At 36.2% G+C, this 19,573-nt stretch overlaps 1 protein-coding gene across 8 annotated transcripts in view; it reads left to right on the top strand.

Moving 5' to 3' along the window:
* MTA3 (metastasis associated 1 family member 3) overlaps positions 1-19,573 on the top strand; it is a 159,968-nt gene that overhangs the window by 117,523 nt on the left and 22,872 nt on the right. For all 8 annotated transcript variants that reach the window (XM_035323293.1, XM_035323295.1, XM_035323294.1 and 5 more), the window contains 2 exons: positions 91-237; positions 12,346-12,377. In XM_035323293.1, coding sequence (XP_035179184.1) covers positions 91-237; positions 12,346-12,377 — 179 coding nt within the window. The remainder of the gene's footprint in view (positions 1-90; positions 238-12,345; positions 12,378-19,573) is intronic.

Raw genomic sequence — 19,573 nt, 5'->3', positions numbered from 1 at the left:
GTGCAAATTTTGTAAGCTTAATGGACTGAAAGTTTTTTATTTTTTTTTTTTTTTTTAATCAAGTATTTCCCTCTCTTTTGTCTTAAACAGAAATTCATCCTGCAGTGAAACCCAATGTAATCAGATCAACATCAAGCCTTCAAAGTCCAAGTGCAAAACGACTGCTTGCACCCTCCAATCACTCTTCACTAAGTATTTTGGGAAAGAGAAACTACAGCCATCATAACGGTCTTGATGGTATGTGTAAAAAATATAAAATAAATTATTTAAGTTTATGAATTGCAAAACTTTCTGTGGGCCTAAAATAAAGTTTTGTGACTTTTCTGTAGGGAATATGGTTTTTAGAAATTACATAAAATAAGGGGGTACATTCTGACAAATGTAAGATACAGATAGCATATTTATAGCATTGATTCTTAATGCAAACAACGATGATGCATGTTCACTGAACATGGGTATCAGTTAATACCATTAATGCCATCTCTTACAAAAACTATTTGTACCGTTTTTCCTACTAATCTATCTACTCTATAGAAAAGATCAAGAAATGAAAAAAAACATGGCGAAAAGGGAAAGATGCAATGAATGCTTTATTTTGACTTACTGCATTTTTATTTGAAGAAATATTTTGCAGAGATATGCACTGCCTTTCCTGAACTCTTTTTGTGAGATGTAACTTTTGTAAGCAATTACCTTATTTGTACTGCAATTGAGTGTTGTGGTTGGGACTAGAAATCTGAAAGAAGTTAGGCTCTGAAATAGGCTGTTCTGGACATGACTGGCACAAAAGACATGCTGTTTTCATGCTTCACAGGGCAAGGTAGAAATGAGAGTGACTCATTTTAGACAAGATAATAGTATTCCAAATACTGGAAGGAAAACTCAATCCATTATCCTCCCATAATGATCGTGTTTTCCTGTCATTGTCAGTGTTATTTGTATCTTGCAGTGAAAATACCTACTGTACACTTAACAATACCTAGAAATAACTATATATTTTGACAAAAAGTGGTTATTTAATATATACGGTAGAGAGGATCATTTGGACCTTTGCTCAGTGTGCAAACAGCCTTCACACAGTAGGCAAATAACATGCATGGCAACACAAGCTATTCAGTGGACCGTGATGACAACCATGTGACTTAGATAAAAAGATGATGCCATTAATAGGCATGGCTATAAATGGAGAGCATTTCACACAACTGAATTTTCACTGTGGACTTTCATTCTAAAGTTCTGTAATGTCGATCTGGTACTTACTGCATGTAATTATGAAAAAAAGCTGCTTTTTTCCCCTTCCTTAATGCTGGTCATTAGATTGGATTCTTTACATGACCTTTGAGAGGAGAATGACTTTGACCTGGTAATGAAGATGATGTTACATTTCTACTGCAAAGAAAGTTGTAGCAATGATTTCAAGGTAAACATTATTATGATGGTGTCCCCATAAGGAGATGACCTTGAAAGTTCTTAACATTTTTCTTCTTTTTAATATCAATGTTCTCTCCAACATAAAGCATTTATAAAACCAATCATTAGCCACATTAATTTGTTTGTATCAAACAGATAATTGTTAAGGCAATTTTCACAAAGTGGCATGTAATTTGAAAAAATACCATTGAGAACTGTGAATTACTGCTTTAGGAGATAATTATTTCTGCTTATCTATTTTCTATGCAAATGTAAAGAAAGCTTGTATCCTAGAGAGTGGAAATCTGCAAGGTATATTTTGCTCATGTAAAAATGGTTATTTGGGTTCTTGTCCCCCTCTTTAGTTAAAAACATGCAAACTATTCCATGCAAACTGTAAAGTAACTTCTGAAATATTAGGTGTGATACAAGAATGATAATGGAAATGCAAAAGAATAATTTCCAAATGAGATCGGGTATTCTAAAGTTAAAAGTGTAGAATTTCCTAAGCAATGCTGCGTAAAACTTAGTAAACTGAGTATCTATGATGATCTTTTTTGTTTTGTTTTGTTTTGTTTTTTGTGTGTGTGTGGTTCTAGATTTTCTGAAACTTTTTAGCATGTGCGGAGAGCTCAGTGGTGTGCAGAAATACTGTAGTCACTATCAGTGTGTACTACTGAATGCTGTTTTTATAACATCTGAAAGTTACCATTAGCTTTCTCAGTTCTTCAGCCTCATAATGAACGAACTGCAGCAGGCAAAGGGCAAATCCTTGTGTGGACCTTGGGAGGCACAGCCTCACTGAAGTATGTTTCCTTGCTGCTCAGATGGCTTGGTATGGGATTGATCTTCTTAAGGAGTAATTTTATTAGACTCCTCAGTTGAACAGAAGCCAAAGAGAAGTTTAAGAAATACCAAACTAGGTACTGGCCAAAGCTTATGCTTTTGTTGTGTTATCTTCAAGTTTTGTTAACAGTTTTCTCAGCATAAAACCAATTGTGCTGTCACTTTCTGCCATGTATCAGCTTTAACCAACTTTTTTTTTTTTTTTTTTTTTTTACCATCAGTGCTGACTTGAATCATCTCAATCTCCATTTTTCAGTAGAAGTTGTGGTCCTATTGGCTTTTTTCATTTCTTAATCCCTTCTTCCCCAGGAAATAAAATGCACAGGAAAGCTGATCAAACTCGTAGCAACAATACTCAACAACATCCTCTGTTCCTTTTGACTGAAAAATGGCTGTCTTTCATATTTGCCATTTAACCCCTTCTCTGCTTATTGCTAAATTAAAAACCAAACAAATAAAGAAATATTTTGGGGTCTGTAATTTATTCAGCTTCTATTCAGTACAGTGCAACAACTGAGTGACCAGAGCAATTTGAGAAATAGTGGTTTCTGCGTAATTGCACTGATACATGTGTTATTTGTGCAATTAAAGGTTTTGCCAGCTCCCAGAGTTTTCATGTTACTATAAATATACTAAAAAGCTTTTTTGATTCTGAAAGACTATTGATTGTTGCTGGTTTTATTGCATTGTATAAATTAACAGTATCCAGAAAGCCTACTATGGAGATGATATATTCTGTCTTTCAATTCATGCTTTGATGAAATGAGCAAACAGAAATGAGCAGAGTGAGCTTACATTAAGTCTTATCTCGAGCTATTTTCATAATCTTAATGTTATTGACATAGAAATGTCTGCATGTTTAGGTTTGCTTTTTTCAACAGTATTAGAAATTTGTTTTAAGCCATAGAAATATGTTTACTTAAGATACATGATAATTTACAGTATTCAAGTAAATGTTACTTAAGCTTGTGTAAATATGTGTTTAGATTGACATATTTCAAGTCAGTCTTATTGCTTAGGTGAGTTGAGTGCTGTATTTTGACAGAATTTGTTATTAACAAAATAGTAACTATTGGCTCAGAAATAAAGCAAAGTAATATGAAAATGGCATTTCTTTATAGCTGTTTAAGGGAGTGGGGGAAGATTATGAGAAAAAACATTAGTATTTGGTTTAACGCTTTTAAGAATATCATGCCTAAATAAGAACATAATTATCATTTTTTAGGGTAGTCTTGAGTTTGGCCAGTGTAGCACAAGATGTCCCTTCCATGTCTCCAGCAAAAGTCTGGTGCACTAGTGGGTCACTATCGTCATTAGTGGGGTCCCTCAAGGCTCCATTTTAGGGCCAGTGCTCTTCAATGTTTTTATAAATGATTTGGTTGTAGGACTAGAAGGTGTTTTGAGCAAATTTGCCGATGACACCAAACTTGGAGGAGCTGTGGACTCGGATGAGGGTGGAAGGGCCTTGCAGAGAGATCTGAAGAGACTGGAGAGCTGAGCGATCACCAACCGCATGAAGTTTAACAAAAGCAAGTGCCGGGTCCTGCACCTGGGACGGGGCAACCCTGGCTATACGTACGGACTGGGCGACGAGATGCTGGTGAGCAGCCCCGCAGAGAGGGATCTGGGGGTTGTGGTTGACAGCAAGTTGAATATGAGCCAGCAGTGTGCCCTGGCAGCCAGGAGGGCCAACCGTGTCCTGGGGTGCATCAAGCACGGCATTGCTAGTGGGTCGAGGGAAATGATTGTCCTGCTCTACTCTGCACTGGTGCGGCCTCTCCTCGAGTCCTGTGTGCAGTTCCGGGCACCACAGTCCAAAAAGGACTTGAAGCTGTTGGAGAGTGTCCAGAGGAGGCCAGTGAAGATGGTGAAGGGCCTAGAGGGGAAGACATATGAGGAGCGGCTGAGGTCGCTGGGCCTGTGTAGCCTGGAGAAGAGGAGGCTGAGGGGGACCATATCGCAGTCTACAACTTCCTCACGAGGGGAAGTGAAGAGGCAGGTGATCTATTCTCCGTAATCACCAGTGATAGGACCTGCGGGAACGGTGTTAAGCTGAGGCAGGGAAAGTTCAGGCTGGATATCAGGAAGAGGTTCTTCACCGAGAAGGTGGTCGCACCCTGGAGCAGGCTCCCCAGGGAAGTAGTCACTGCACCAAGCCAGTCTGAATTTAAGAAGCGATTGGACTGTGCACTTAGTCACATGGTCTACAATTTTGGGTAGACCTGTGCAGTGCCAGGAGTTGGACCTGATGATCCTTATGGGTCCCTTCCAACTTGGGGTATTCTGTGATTCTATGAACTGATAGGGATAAGGGAGTCTCTCATTTCTGACTACTATTGCTTGATCTTTGTTGAGAATACTGAGGGAGATCATTTATCTCTTTTTAGAAATAGTGGGGCTTGTCCACTGTAACTTGCTGTTAAAAGATCTGATTATCAGTTACTGATGGCTGAGAGATGTAGTCCTAGTTCTACGTATGATCCATATATAATGCACAGACCTGAATAAAATTGCACTGCTTAGGCACTCTGTATTGCAGCTGTTATTCTGGACTTTTGGTGACTGCAAAAGAAAGATCGTGATCTGAGGCTATTTTTCCATCTTCACAGTTAAAAATCTTGTAGCTGTTTGTGTACTTTCTTGTAGGAGGAAGTTTTTCTGGATGGTCTTTAAAAAAGTGTTGTTTCCTTTATTTTCAAAGAACAGGAAATCTTGCATTTTGTAGGATGGAATGAAAAATGCTGGAAACTTTTCTCTGTTCTGGAAAAAAAATCACAGTATTTTGGGGGGTTTTAATGTAATATGCATGCTGGTGATTTTAACAATGCTGAGATAAGAAGGAATATCTGTTGCTGCTGAAAATGAAATCAACACAAGGTATTTGAATGGTTTTCAGTAGTGAAGACAGTCTCTTTCAAATGGGAAAATTATGTCTTCAGAAAATCACGATGTTGCATAATGTTGTGTGTATCCTATTTTATGACTTGAGTTGACGACCAGAAGATTTAGGTGTGACTATAAAGTGCTTTGTAGATATTTTGAATCAGATCTTTAAATTATAGTGTCTGAAATTATTCCAAGCAATTACTTTCACCCACAAGCTGCTTAACTGTGAGCAACAGTACATACAAGTAGTCAAGTTTTACGTCAGGCTGTTGTTTTGGAAGGGTGAGTAATGATAATTTTCCATTTCATATTTGGAAAGGTAAAGGTATTCTACATGAGCGTAATCTCTGTCAACTGGCAGGCATTTCCTAACTTTTATATGCATCAAAACCAAAATGTCTACAGGATATCCAAGATGATAACATCACTAACAAAGTACAGAGACTGTTCTGTGCCTGATGATGATACTGTTTTCATGACGTGTGGGCAGAAGCAGGAGAACTGGTTGTTCATAGCTGAGGAGTTTTTAATCAACAATCCCAAACCCCATTCTCTCTTCCCTTTTCCAGACCTTTAATGCTGTATTTCAGGCTGAGATGTCTTAATGCCTTCAAGGATTCTTTTAACAGTCATACTTCAGCTTCTTAGTGAATTGATTACTGAAGTCATCAGCTGTATCTAAGAATGAAATGGCAATTTGGGGGTCCATTTTTGTAGCAACCTGCGCAACTCTGGCACAGCAAGATGAGAAAGTTACATGAGCAATTGGCAAAGTGAGAAAGACCTCAAAAAGTGTACCTTCTCTCCTAGGTGCTATTTTGGCAATCTCTCTCTTTCACTGTTTGTGACTAACAGTACTGGCTATTGAGAAGATAAGCAAGGAAGAAGGGCTTATATTTCACTCCTGTTTTTCCACTGGGAATTTCTCTCCTTTGTCAATCACATGAAAATATATGCAGCTTAACTGACAATCAGAGAGAGTGGAGTCTTTCCTGCCCCAAATTTTCTTGAAACAGAAAAAAATTCTAACACGTGTTTCATTGTAATTCATTTCACATAACCCTATGCAAAATTGTTAGAAGAAAGTAGTTTTCACTGTTGGATTTAATTTCTTAGAAGAGGAAGATGTCTTTTCTCTAAAATGTCTGATCTTTGTTATCAAAACATTATTTTTTGGCAAAGATGTTCTACTGAGATGTCAGGCTAGCAGCATGGAGTGCATACCAAAAAATATCTGGCACTTCATTTTAAAAATAAAACCATAAAATATCTCTCATGTATGTTTCATATTAATAAACTATATGCCTACTTAAATTGTTATAAGCCTCATTTTACATACCAGTCATTTCCAACTGAAAGAGAAGAAATGAGATGTGATAAGCTACTATGTGAATCTACTTTCTATGCTGAAACACAAAGTATAATTAATATTGTATCTCATTTTTCTCAGAAGTGAGAAACAAATGCTATTTATTGTTCTACTGCCAGCCTTTTCTCTGAAATTTACTTTGGACATGTGCATTCAAGTTTTGATCTTTGGTATAACTAGCAAAAGTTTTAAAATGTTTGGCTACAGATCTTTTATTGAAATATGTGCACTGATCCTGATGGAAATGTGAGCATGGAGAGCAGATCTCTCTGGAGATACTGATGGTGCTGTTATGTTACTATGAAAGCAGAGATCTATGAAAAGGGTGTTTATAACTCTTGGTTATTTCCTGATTTATACAACTCAGAGCTTTTATGTATGTGACAATGTGAAATGCTTTATGGTAAGAGACTTGTCACGCATAGTTCTATACAGTCATTAAAGCCATCTCTGACCCTCAAGAAATTAACATAAAACCCTTTTTACCTTTGTTGCAATTTGGATAACACTAGCCAATTTCTGTCTATTTTCAGTATCCAGTTGGAAGGAATCATTTTAAATGTTTAGTAGAAAAAGAAAATGCTCTAACACTTACATTTCCAAATAAGTATATTCTCTTTGCAGATGTACAAATTATGATATTGGAGATGATGAACTAATGACAACTTCCAGTGTCCAGATTATGTACCTGGAGAATTACAGAGTCTGTAATTACCCCAGGGTGTCACTGCTGAAATTGTCAATCATTCATAGAACTAAGATACTACATCCAATGTTTGTGTGTCAAAAGCCTTTTTGTTTTTGCTTTGTTATTTGAATTTTTGAATCATAAAACAACATTTTCCCTTCTGTTCATTTACAGTGAGTTGATGATTTCCCCCCTCCACTTCTGTCTTCATGCATCCAGCTTCAGTGATGCAAATGACACTGTTGACTTCAGGTGAAAAATAACAAGGAGGAAAGTCATTGAATGTGTCACTTTTATCTGAGAAATAGAAGATAAATACCTTTCCAGAATTTATTAAAAATGAGAAAATCATGTTATCTTGGAATGATAAATGTGCAGTCGTCATTTGCCTATATGGAATTCACATTAAAATAATCTCCAAAGTACTGGAGAGCTTTTTATTATAAATAAAAGAACAATCTTCTGCTGTGTGTCCAAAGGCTGCTAAGTCTGCAGAGTATTCTTTCAGTAGGTAAATGTAAGCAGCATGAACTCTTTGTGATGAAATTGGTCACAGGATGACTTGGAAGGGGTAAAACCATTTATGCAAACCCATGTTTCCCTGAATTTCATCTGAGAAAGAACTCTTCCTAAGTGTTAACATAGCATATCACTATGGTTTTGTTTGTTTGTTTTAAATATAGATGGTTGAGTGCTTTTCTTTTGCCTAAGTGAAAACACAATTTCTATTTAATCATAGTTCTCAGGCTTTCTGGATTTTCTGAAATATGAGTTATTTCCAAGGGTGTTAAGTACACTATAAATCGAATAGTTTTTTTATTATTATTTTATTTTTTTATTTCCTTTATTTCAAAAATGTATCTTTGAATTTGTAAGGCTTCTTTCTGTACGTTTGGTTCTGAAAACCTTAGATTTAGAATTGCATTCATACTCCGATACCCCACTTTGAGCATGCTGTACATCACTTCCATTTTGTTGTACTAAGGAATTCCTGAAAATGGCAATTGAATAGAAAGAGCAAGCAAGAGGGATCACACAAAGAGGAAAAGGGAATTTCATGGTGAACTGCCCTCTGTTTCTGCTGCTGAATCAGGGCTGCTTTTTTATTTTATTTTATTTTATTTTGCATGCAGGTGATGTGTAGGCATGAAATTACAGTAATACTGGCTTTTATAACTGGCAGAATAAATCAGCTCTTAAAACAGTAAACAGTAAGAACAACACTATAATCAAGTTAGCATATAAAACAGTGCAGATAACCAGAACCTAATTCCTGGAATTACTACTTTCCCCTGGTATTATTTTAAAGAATTAAAGTTTCAGAAAGACAATCCTGTCTGTTGGGTAACAGGGTTAGCAGCATATTACCTCATGAATTACATGTTCTGGATTTGAGATCTGGAGTTCATACTTAGAGTGATTCTGTGTATGATTACTGTCAAGTGGGTTGATTATTTTTCGTAAGCTGTGATTGCAGAGTAGTACTTCTATTTTATTGCATAATGTAATATGGAAAGCACATTCAAAAAATGATTAGGCAGTAAAACTGGAAAGTTCCTGTGTGGGGGGAAGATGCTTTGAGATACGTTTTTATGTTTCTGTGCTTTCTTGCTTTTTCTTGACTCTATATTGTTTCTCTGAGTTGTGGTGAATGGAGTTATATCCAGTTGGAGGCCAGTCACAAGTGGTGTCCCCCAGGGCTCAGTGGTGGGCCCAGTTCTCTTCAGTATCTTTATCAATGATCTGGACAAGGGGATCAAGTGCACCCTCATTAAGTCTGCAGATAACACCAAGTTATGTGTGAGTGTTGATCAAGGGCTCTGCAGAGGGCTCTGGATAGGCCAGACCGATGGGCTGAGGCCAGCTGCAGGAGGTTCAACAAGGCCAAGTGAAGGGACCTGCACCTGGGGCACAACAACCCCATGCAATGCTACAGGCTTGGGGCAGAGTGGCTGGAAAGCTGCCTGGCAGAAAGGGACCTGGCGGTATTAGTAGATTGCTAGCTGAACATGAGCCAGAAGCACGCTCAGGTGGCCAAGAAGGCCAACAGCATCCTGGCTTGTATCAGAAATAGTGCGGCCAGCAGGAGCATGGAGGTGATCATCCCCCTGTATTCAGCTCCGGTGAGGCCGCACCTCAAATACTGTGTTCAGTTTTGGGCCCCCTACTACAAGAAGGACATCAAGGAGCTGGCGCATGCATGAAGAATGGCAACGAAGCTGGTGAGGGGTCTAGAGAACAAGTCTTATGAGGAGCAGTTGAAGGAACTGGGGTCATTTAGCATGGAGAAAAGGAGGCTCAGGAGAGACCTTATTGCTCTCTACAACTACCTGAAAGGAAGTTGTAGCAGAGTGGGGGTCGGATTCTTCTCCCAAACAACAGCCAAAAATTTCTGCCAAATCAGGGTGTAATTTATTTTGTGGAAGAAATTGGTGTCGCCTTGGCTCCAAAATCTTACTATTCAGTTTTAAGTGTATGCAAGAGTTTAAATTGTGCAACAACAATACTTTAGTCTTTGCTAGATCTAGAAATTTTTGACTATGTCTACTACCTAAATAGTTATTTCCCTATCTTTTCATTTATATGTATACTCAATTCTTTCTGAAAGATGTTTGGCAATTTAGATTATATTTTAGTATCTACAGCAATTAAAGCTAAGAAATATATCTGGAAAAAATGAGAATGCTTGTATTGTATGATAAAACAGAGAGATTACTCTACAAATATAACAGGTCTTCCTTCACTTCTTTGCTTGGTTTTATTAATAGGTTATCAAAATGCTAATATCCTGGAGTTAACAGCTGTTGGCGTTGTATTAACAGTTTCTGTAAAATGTTCTTCAAAAATATGATGTTTAACAACCTCCGCGTACATCCTGCTGTTATGTGTTACAGTCATCATCTCCCTCAAAAGAGGTATTATTTTGGGACATTAGTAATACAATCATGATAATCATAATTTTATAGATTTCGCATATAAATCTATATGAAAAGCATAGTACCTCTGAGTAAGAGTGGAGATATTCTTACTACTGAAGTTTCTGAATATAAAAAGTGTGGGGTTTTGTTTGTACATTTTGGTCTTTTTGTGGATGAGTGGAAATGCTCTGCAATATATCTTCGTATTTCAGGAGTGAAGAAACCACATTCTTTTTGTGTAATCTGTTGTTCAAGTCCTTAGAAAATGTAATTGTGCTCTTGGTGATAGTTTTGTTGTTGTTGTTGTTGTTGTTGTTGTTGTTCTTTTTCTGGGAAGTTGGGCTTGTAACAGAAATGAGTCCTTTTTTTCAAGAGTTGCTCAGATGGTTATACTTCCCCTTATGTAGGCCCTGGGTTTTCTCAGGAACATTCCTGAAATGTTATTTGACTGAAATGTTAAAGCAATAAATAAAGCTGTAGTAAGAAAAAAAATAACTTCACTGTAAGGACAGAAATTCAGTAAATGATAGGATTCTTCTCTCTACTGTAATCTTCTCTTACTTGATAACAGTGACAAATATATTCAGGAATCAGGAAACAGACTTTCATTTTTATACTACCAGTTTAAAACTTGCCTGGACGACTAGTGCCCTAAAAATATTCCTATATGTGATTATTTTTATGGGGAAAAAGGAGAGGGAAAGGGACCTGGGAGAGGATCTCAGAACTAAAATATTGGAATCTAGGTAGCTTTTCACATTACAGAACCTTTATTGATGGGAAGTTATTGATGTCTGTATTTATTCTTAGATTTGATTAAGGATGAAGAGATGTGCAAGTGTACTTGTAAACTAGATATTGGAATTACTGTTGAGTGTTGGTCACACTGAAGTTTCTAATCAGCTGGAGAATTTTAAAATAACTTGTCTTTGTTTCTATCAACGATTGAACTACATCTTCAGACTGGTTAAGATAACTTCTCAAAATGAGAGAGAAGTACTGGTTTGATTTAATTAGCATTTAACTACCAGTTTAATTACCATTTTTCAGGAAGAGATGTGCAGCTGTTCTGTCTCATGTCCTTTTATTCTCGTTAATACCATTTTTAACAAGAACAAAAGTCATGGAGAATTCTTTTAAGTAAGGAATGCCAGTTGGGACCCTCATGAGGATCTCAATTTGGAACTGGGGCAAGATTAACTAACCAAGTGTAATTATTGTACATTTATTTCACTTGCAGTATTGAGACTCCGCTGATTCAGTTCTTGCAGGATTGAGGACATTTTATCCAGAACTGCAGCTAGTGTTGTGTGAGCTCTGTGTACTATAGCCAATGATGAAATTTTACCCAAATTTTTGAGCAGGTCAATGAGACTGATAGTAACATCATCTTGTATCTTACAGATCAGCAGCAATATTTTTTTAAATATTTGGTTTTAGTTAGTGGGTTAAAGGCTGTTTAGTTACTTAAGTTATTCTGCTTCAATAAAGAACAGATATGTAATATGACTGGTGTAGTGTTATAAAGCCAGAGAGGATGAGTCTTCTGTCCTTGGGGAAAAAAACAAACAAACAACAACAAAAGCAAACGTACTTTAAGTTAAATAGGGGGATGAAATCTGCATTAGCTATTGGCCTGGTCATGATTTCTCAGCAAATAAATATAACTGTGTATTCAATTGACTAACTTGTAATCTCTCATATAGGAGAGAGTAATTAAGATTTCTGAATGTTGTAATTGTCGATCTACTTTGTCAATTAAAACAACAGTCCATGAAAATTCTTAGAGAAAATTCTGCATAGTTTCATAGAGCTTTTTCAAATGGGAATAGTTGTGAAAATACATTGATACTCTGTATTTTTTTCTGCAGATCGTATCATCCATGTTAAATGATGCCACATGTTAAAAGCAAAATGAAAAAAAAAAGTTTATTGAAACATGAAACATGAATTAGTTCCATTTTCATATTTTTGTGCAGATGAGGATAATTAAACAAAGGGAATGAGTGCATTTAACAGTGTAACATAATCTGCCATGTATTTTCAGGTTCAGTGATGATTATCATGTTTGCTTCATGAGACATCTTTCCAATCTGTGTTTCTCGTATGTTTCTTGTAGATGAACAGTACTATTTTAGCCTTCAGGGCGAGCCTTTTTTTTTTTTTTTTTTTTTTTCTTAAATGGTAAAGACAATACTCTAATGCACTGTGGTTCTTTTGTTTTCCAGAATCATCCAGCCATACAACAAGAACAATAATGGTAAGTGTAAAGGAAATTTCAGGTATAGATCAATCTATAGATATAATTTGCCCTTTGAAAACAAAGCGAAAAAAGTATCATAACCCATTGGAATGTTTTCTTATAAAGTCCAATATCCCTGTAAAGACAAAATGGGTCTGTGAACCGCCATATTTCATTGGAAGTTTTAGGAAAAAATGTGAGGTTGAGTAGCTTAAGAAGATATATAAACGTCCAATTATAATTCTATTGTGTGTTTAAGTGATTATTATCATGTTAAACTAATTCATTAAATCTCTTGCATACTATGTGTTTCACATGTCAGAGAGCATTTAAACTTCAAAACTTATGTTAATTCTTTCATCACATTGTGATGCCACTGTGAGGCTGGTTTCTGACTTCACATTGAGTTTGATAGTTTGGGTTCCAGAAACAGGCAAAATACTTAAACAGCATGACAAATTAAAATAAAATAAATTTTTATGCATAAAAATATCATGGATTTAGTGCCTGCCTTGGGATTTTGTAGGGTGAGAAACAACTCCAACAAGGCATGATGTGACTAGAGCCTCTTTGTTTTCATTCCTACAGTTTTCAGTGTCTCTTCAAATTTATTACCTCTTATGCTTGTACAGGATTTGTGGGACATGTAAATTCCCACATAGAAACGTTTCCTCTTTATGATTCAGCACACAGGAAAAGGCAAATTTAGCTCATTGTCTTTATCAGCAATAGTCACTAACAGTCCAATGCAAATGGATAATAAGGAGGTAAGGACTACAGACCACAAATTTTCAAAATAGGTAAGATGTGTCAGAAAAAAAGTGATGTTTCTGTTTTCTACTATGACATCTATTGGATGTCATATATTCCTTGTTTTTCATGAATTTGGTTTAAATAAACCTATATCCAAATAAGATGCTTAATCAAATTAATTTTCCTGCTATAAAATTTTGGAAGGGACTGAAAAATATTTCAATATTTTTCCAATTTTGCATTAATATCAGGAAGGGAGCTAGAGGTTAATGCTGAGTCTGTTGGAAACTTAATTCTTCATTTCCCTTTAATTTGTTTCCTATTATTTTTACTCTGAAGATAATACACATTTTGACAGTCTCTTTTCAATGCCTAAGAACAGCTGTAAAAATTTAACCAAAGAAATGTTCTTTCCCTATGTATGTGTGTCCTTACACAAAGAACAGTCAAACTTTAAAGTGATAAGAGAGAGGTTTTCAAATAGCTTGAGTTCTGGAAGTCCCTGTGTTGTGAGCCTCCCCAAGTCCCTCTGCTGACAGTTCAGACCACTCGGACTAATCTGTGCAGTAGAAGAAATGTGCTGTAATTGTCCATTGCATTTAAATAAATAGAATGCAATTAAAAATAGGTGTGCTGTTTAGCGTGAAAAGGTTATAACAATGCCGACTCTTATCTGCTATTAAAATAACTGAATGTATAATGGAAAATTTCTTACTCACCACTGAGTAGGGAGATTATATCACCAAAGCTTGAAAATATATTATTGAGTGCATTAGAAGCAGTATGAGATTATCTATTCAGTGTAGACACAGTGAAGCAATACTGTTGAGGTCCATTTTAATGACTACTGCAATAAATAATTACTTTGAAATAAAGTCCACTTGTTCTGACTGATTGTGGTTAATATTATAACAAATACAAAGTTAAAGAATGATAATCAATCGGAATGAGAGAAAAGTGGCAGGAAATCTGTATATTGCCTAGCATGCTTTGATGTAAAAAAGCTTTTGTCTTAGCAGGAAAAGCATTTGATCTCCTTGTACATTGCATTGTAGGTGGTGAGATAGCATAAGTACAACATTAAAACTGACCTTGTCTCTGAAGATTCAGTTTGTTTAAAACACAACTGATGAGGAATAGAGCATACTTTGCTGAGAAAAGAATGTACATTTTTCTGAGAACATTAGCTCTGTTTTTTTAAAGCTCAAGAATTGTTTTTGCATTCAGATACAATAATGTATCCCTATTTTTGTTCCAAACTCCTGTTTGGAAAAATAAAGTACTAGAAAATAGTTTAGGGGTCCGTGTGCATGTGAAGGGTGAGTCTGTCTGCTGCATTTTAAATATAAAACAGATTTCCTGTTTTTCTGTGGCTGGATGACTGTTAGTCCTTCATTACTAATTTTACTGGCTTACATAAATAAATATTTACTTCAAAATGCTGCTTTTAAAGACATGGTGCAGAGGTTATATAGCTTTTGTGTAACTTCACTGAAATGGAGAGGCTATGAACACTGCAGTATTTTAGCCTGGCTGCTTTGGAAAGTAAACTCCCACCCAGAAGAGTCATTGGCTAGGATTTTCAGTATTACATCTAGTCTAGGTGTTTTGTCAAAGGTTAAATAGCACTCAGGAGGTTCAAAAGTAGTATTTCTATGACTATTTGGCTAGTTTCTTGTATATAATCTGTAGTTTGCTTTTTTTTTTTTTTCTTTTTAAATACCCTTTATGTTTTGTTAAATGAAATTCTATGCCAAAAATAAATGTGTGCCTGCATGCTAGTACCAACGCTGTGTGGTGATTCCATATAAACATGTTTTGTAATTTTTGCATCATCTCACATCTCCATGAATAAGTAAGCTAAACTAGCACAAAACCTTGATTCTTTTGAGAAAGGGAATGTTAATGCCTGTACAAATTAGAACACTCCAGGTGTGGCAAAACCAAATCAATACCTAATTTAAACTCAATGTAATTCTAGATTTGGTTTATGCTATACCCGGTATAATTAGGTCAGTGTAAATAAATTGAACTAATTAGTATGGATTAATACTGCACGTATTGAAAACACCTGATTTCTTCCAGTCATTTTGTTCTCTATCTAGAAATTTTATTTTGCTGTGTTTAATTTGATTTGATTTTTTTCTTAAAGATGAGAAAAAAAAATGTTTAAAATGCTAATTTAGGTAATGGAAAAAATTCCTTTTTGTAAGGATGGGAAAATGATAAAATATGAGAAATTCAAGGCCACTTAGGAATTTATGATAATCCAGTTAAACATTCTTTCAGTCACAGCAAAAATATTCCCCATTAATTTTTACATTACACCTATAATGCCTGCTGGTGTTACATACTCATTTCAAAGCTGAATCTCTTTTCAGAATCTTCAGGCGATGGGGAGAACACCAGTGGCTCTCAGTTAATAAATGCTTGGCCATTTATATCCCGGTACAAGCTGAGAGACTTAACAGACAGGAATTTCAACTACGTTTGGGATCTGGGTCCCATTTCTGAATTTGTACAGGATTCCTCTCTGACTTGCAACATGCATCTCATTCTCCTTGTGCTTGAAATTCCTTTGGGATTTAGAGATGATAGGGGATTTACCCTTCATAATAAGATGCTGACTTAAATCAGTGCTTTAATGTAAGGTGTTTGGAGTATCCTTGGAATACTCTGGAATGGTATCCAAACGTTGTTGGACTTGTAGTTGCTACTGCAACACGTCACGTGTATAGTGATTACACAGCTCATAACAACTCTGGAATGCATGATTTCCTTTATGATGGAAATATTGCATTCATTGAGTGTTGGAGGTGTCTCAGTTGCTCACTAAGAAATTAACATTTGTGTATACAAGTGGGAAACTCATGTCCCTGCCAGGTGAGTGTTGATTAATAGCACCTGCAAGCAGCTGACAGAAACTGAGCTGTGTACCAGCTCAGTTGTGAGTGAACAACCAGAGAATGGTGCCCCTGCAGAGATGTTTTAACAGGGGACAGGTGGCACTGTGAGGGCATTTTAACAAATGATCTTCCCATAAATTCCTCATCAAAGGCTTGTTGAAGACCTTCAAAAGATGGCCATGGGTCTCAGAAGCCTCTGAGAATCTGAGTTTGTAGCATGGAGACCTCTTGTTTGGTGAACCTGTTCAAAGAGATTATTCTGTGCTGACTTTTCTTTGAATGCAACATGTTGCCTTAAAATTGTGACAGGGATTTTTAATTCCATGCTGTGGCAGTGGGGCTGACTGCTGAGGGCCTTTTTTCTCATCAAGCCTTCAATATATGCATTTATTGACACACTGAAGTAACATGTCGTCGGGAGACTTCTCTCTGGGCATCCTAAAACCAAGTTTTGGTCGGGAGATGGTTTTCAAGGCAGTTCACATGAGTTCAGAAACATGTTTCAAAGAGTTACTTGTTGAGGTACATGGTGTCTATTTCCTGAGTTTACTTTTAGTCAGCTTTGTGCAAACCTCCTGTGCATTAGCCTAGTGATGTTTTGGGGCATAGAACAACTCTCTTCTAGGGATACAAGAGACCGCAGTGAATGCAGCCAGTCTGAGATGAGGATAAACTTGTGAGGAAGGAGTCACTCAGAGGGGAGGAAGGTGAGTCCAACATGCAGTTGGCAACTCCGTGTGAACCTCCTGCTGCTCTGTGATCTGCCAGGGGTATGTGGATTCTCAATATACCAGTGGTTTTGTTGCAAAATGACAGCACAGCTTATTAGTAAAGTAAATAGTCAAAATCAAAATGCCAGCTGCTAATTGCACACAGCAGTGTTACAGCGAAGTTATTGTAGCATTCTGCGTGCATGGTTTTTATTTGAATAGAGCTTCTGTGGTAGTACCAGCGGTATTCCTGAAGCTTTCATAACCTTTCTAGTATAACTATGTGCTGGAGGGGAAAAATAAGTCAGAATAGTAATAATAATAGCAATAAAGCATTTAATAAGTACTTGGTATGAAAGGTCTGTTTGCTCTGGGTATTGCATGACAGTTGCTTTGAATGGTTATTCTTATACACAGTGGTAAATACATTTTTTAGAAGAATTAAGGAACTGATTGTCTACTTTTAATTGTTCAAGAAATTAAATTGTTTTGATTAACTAGAAATTAAAGATAATGTGATCCCTAGCACCCAGACTGGAGAACAATGATCTTATTTTTCCATTGTCTTTAAGTAAAATATAATTTCTCCAAGTAGCTCGAAAGGACTCATGGAAAAGGGAAATAAAAGGGAAAACAGTAATCATTGTGATGCAAGAGAGACAAGAAGATATTGTAACCCTTGCACTGTTTTCTGTCATGTTATATCTTGTCTGGAATAAGAATTAGGTTCAAAGAAATGTAGACAAAACAGAATTTTCGATCTAGTAATTACATCTGTCTTTGCCAGGGGAAAAAGTATTATGAAAAAACACACACTTTTTTCCATAAGGTTTAACTGTTTTTCAGAGTTTATGCCATAGGAAGTGCACTTCTTGTACCTTGTATGTTTTCTGAACATGTTTTGCCTGTGTATGATTGTCTTGAAGTAAAGGAAACATATAGTGGTGATTTAGAAAGGAAAAGACACTAACCACTATATTTGAGAACTTCAATACATTTCTGACTGGGGAAGCACAGCAAAAAAAAAAAAAAATGCCCTTTGAGCCCTTTAATGTTCCTCGGTAATATATGACACTGTCAGGTAAAAATAATTTATTTGGATGTACTATGAAATCTGTACATCTGTTGCATACGACAGTGTTTTCTGCTGCTCGCTTTTTAGCAGTATCTACGTTGTGCGCTAAGACATCATCAGGTAAATACCTTTATGAATTTCTCATTTCATCCAAACCATGTATTTTATCCTGAATTTATGCTAAATAACAGCAGAATTACTTCTAGCATCATGTCCCTTGCTTGTTCCTCTCCACCAAAGCCAACACACGCACAAAAAAGTGAAAACCAAACTGCAGTCTAAACAGTGAATGAGAAAGTGGAAAAAATTAGGCAAAAAATTTAGAGGGACTGCAATGGAAGATTTATAGCCCTATGTGCAAGAGCAACTAAATCCAGTGTAATCTTTCTTTGCTTCTAGGGTAAAGGAAAATAGTTTCACTCTAAGAAAGAGTTATCTGACTCACTCAAATTTGATGTCTTGTTGCTCTTTTCATTGTTTGTTTTTTGTTGCACCACATCTACGAAAACATAGAGGAGGTTGTTCAGTTATTTGCACTAAAGTAAAGATGCTAGAATTAGTCCCTGAAGTCACAAATTCCTCCTATTGGAGGGAGCAAGTGGTCTGGATCAGGGTTGTTGAAAACTGTGGCATATATGAATAGAATACATTGACTACAGGTGTAATTTTTGACTGTTACCTGACATGATTTAAGAGATTGGTTTCATGTTCTATTCTGCTAGTCTCCATGCATGTTACCAGCCCCTTCCTTACTCAGGGATTGTGGAATTGCTCCCCTAATTAAAGGCTACTCCCACGAGTGTGCAGAATTGTGCATGTTTTATGAATACCACAAAAACACTATCAGTAACAAGGAACACTTGTATTATTTCACCGAGAAATAGTTGTACTTCTTAGGAAAACATGATGCTGAATCCATGTGAGATGAAGCAGAACTTTCATCTTTGTGTATCATGTCTTCTAACGTGTCTGTTTTATCAAATGCTGCGATTACTTAATCTTGTTGATAATTGATCATGTGGCAATAAAAAATATATCTTGGGATATGCTTCCAAAATGTTACTTATAGACAGTACAGAAAACATTTTTACTTTCTACTTGATTTATCAGAAGGCAGCTTTTCTCATTAGGTGTGAGCATTTGCTGTCTCTAAATCTGGCTGCACAGATAATCCAGCTAAAGGTGAGGTAGAAAATTAGTGCATCACTTTATGTTTAATGTTATATATAATGACTGGAGAGTGAATTTAAGCACCATGGCCACCACTAAGATGATGTAAATCTCTGTTACCTTGCCTTAGGTTAGCAGCTAGGCTTGGCCACTTGCCCTTTACAGTGATGTTTATTTAAAAAGAAAGCCAGATAGAGTAAGGATTTATAAGGTGAGAAATGTGGATTTATTTTTACTTTTAAATTAGATTAATGCTATACTTAATCAGAAAACAAGTCTCATTGGTTGGACTGTTGCAGGACTGCTCAAGATATGGCACTGATTCATGGTTCAGTTTCTCTTTTTATGAAATGGTTTCAGCAATAGTTAATGTAGTTTTTAAAGAGCTTTCAGATCTGTGGCTAAAACACATCAAAGTGCACAGATGATCAGAAGGTGTTATCTGTCTGGCAGGTACTTGTTGAGGAAGAGCAGCTGTTTTTTGAGAACAACAGTATGTGTAGCCTGCCCTTTACAGCAGAATTGGTCGGAATAATTATGCTTATTCTCAGGCAAATGTCTTTTTTTTTTTTTTTTTTTTTTTTTTTTTTTTTTTTTTAC

This window comes from Oxyura jamaicensis, chromosome 3, assembly GCF_011077185.1.
Source record: "Oxyura jamaicensis isolate SHBP4307 breed ruddy duck chromosome 3, BPBGC_Ojam_1.0, whole genome shotgun sequence".
Taxonomy (NCBI): Eukaryota; Metazoa; Chordata; class Aves; order Anseriformes; family Anatidae; genus Oxyura; species Oxyura jamaicensis.
Note: the sequence above shows the minus strand (reverse complement) of the source record. Positions and strands in the feature narration are given on the sequence as shown.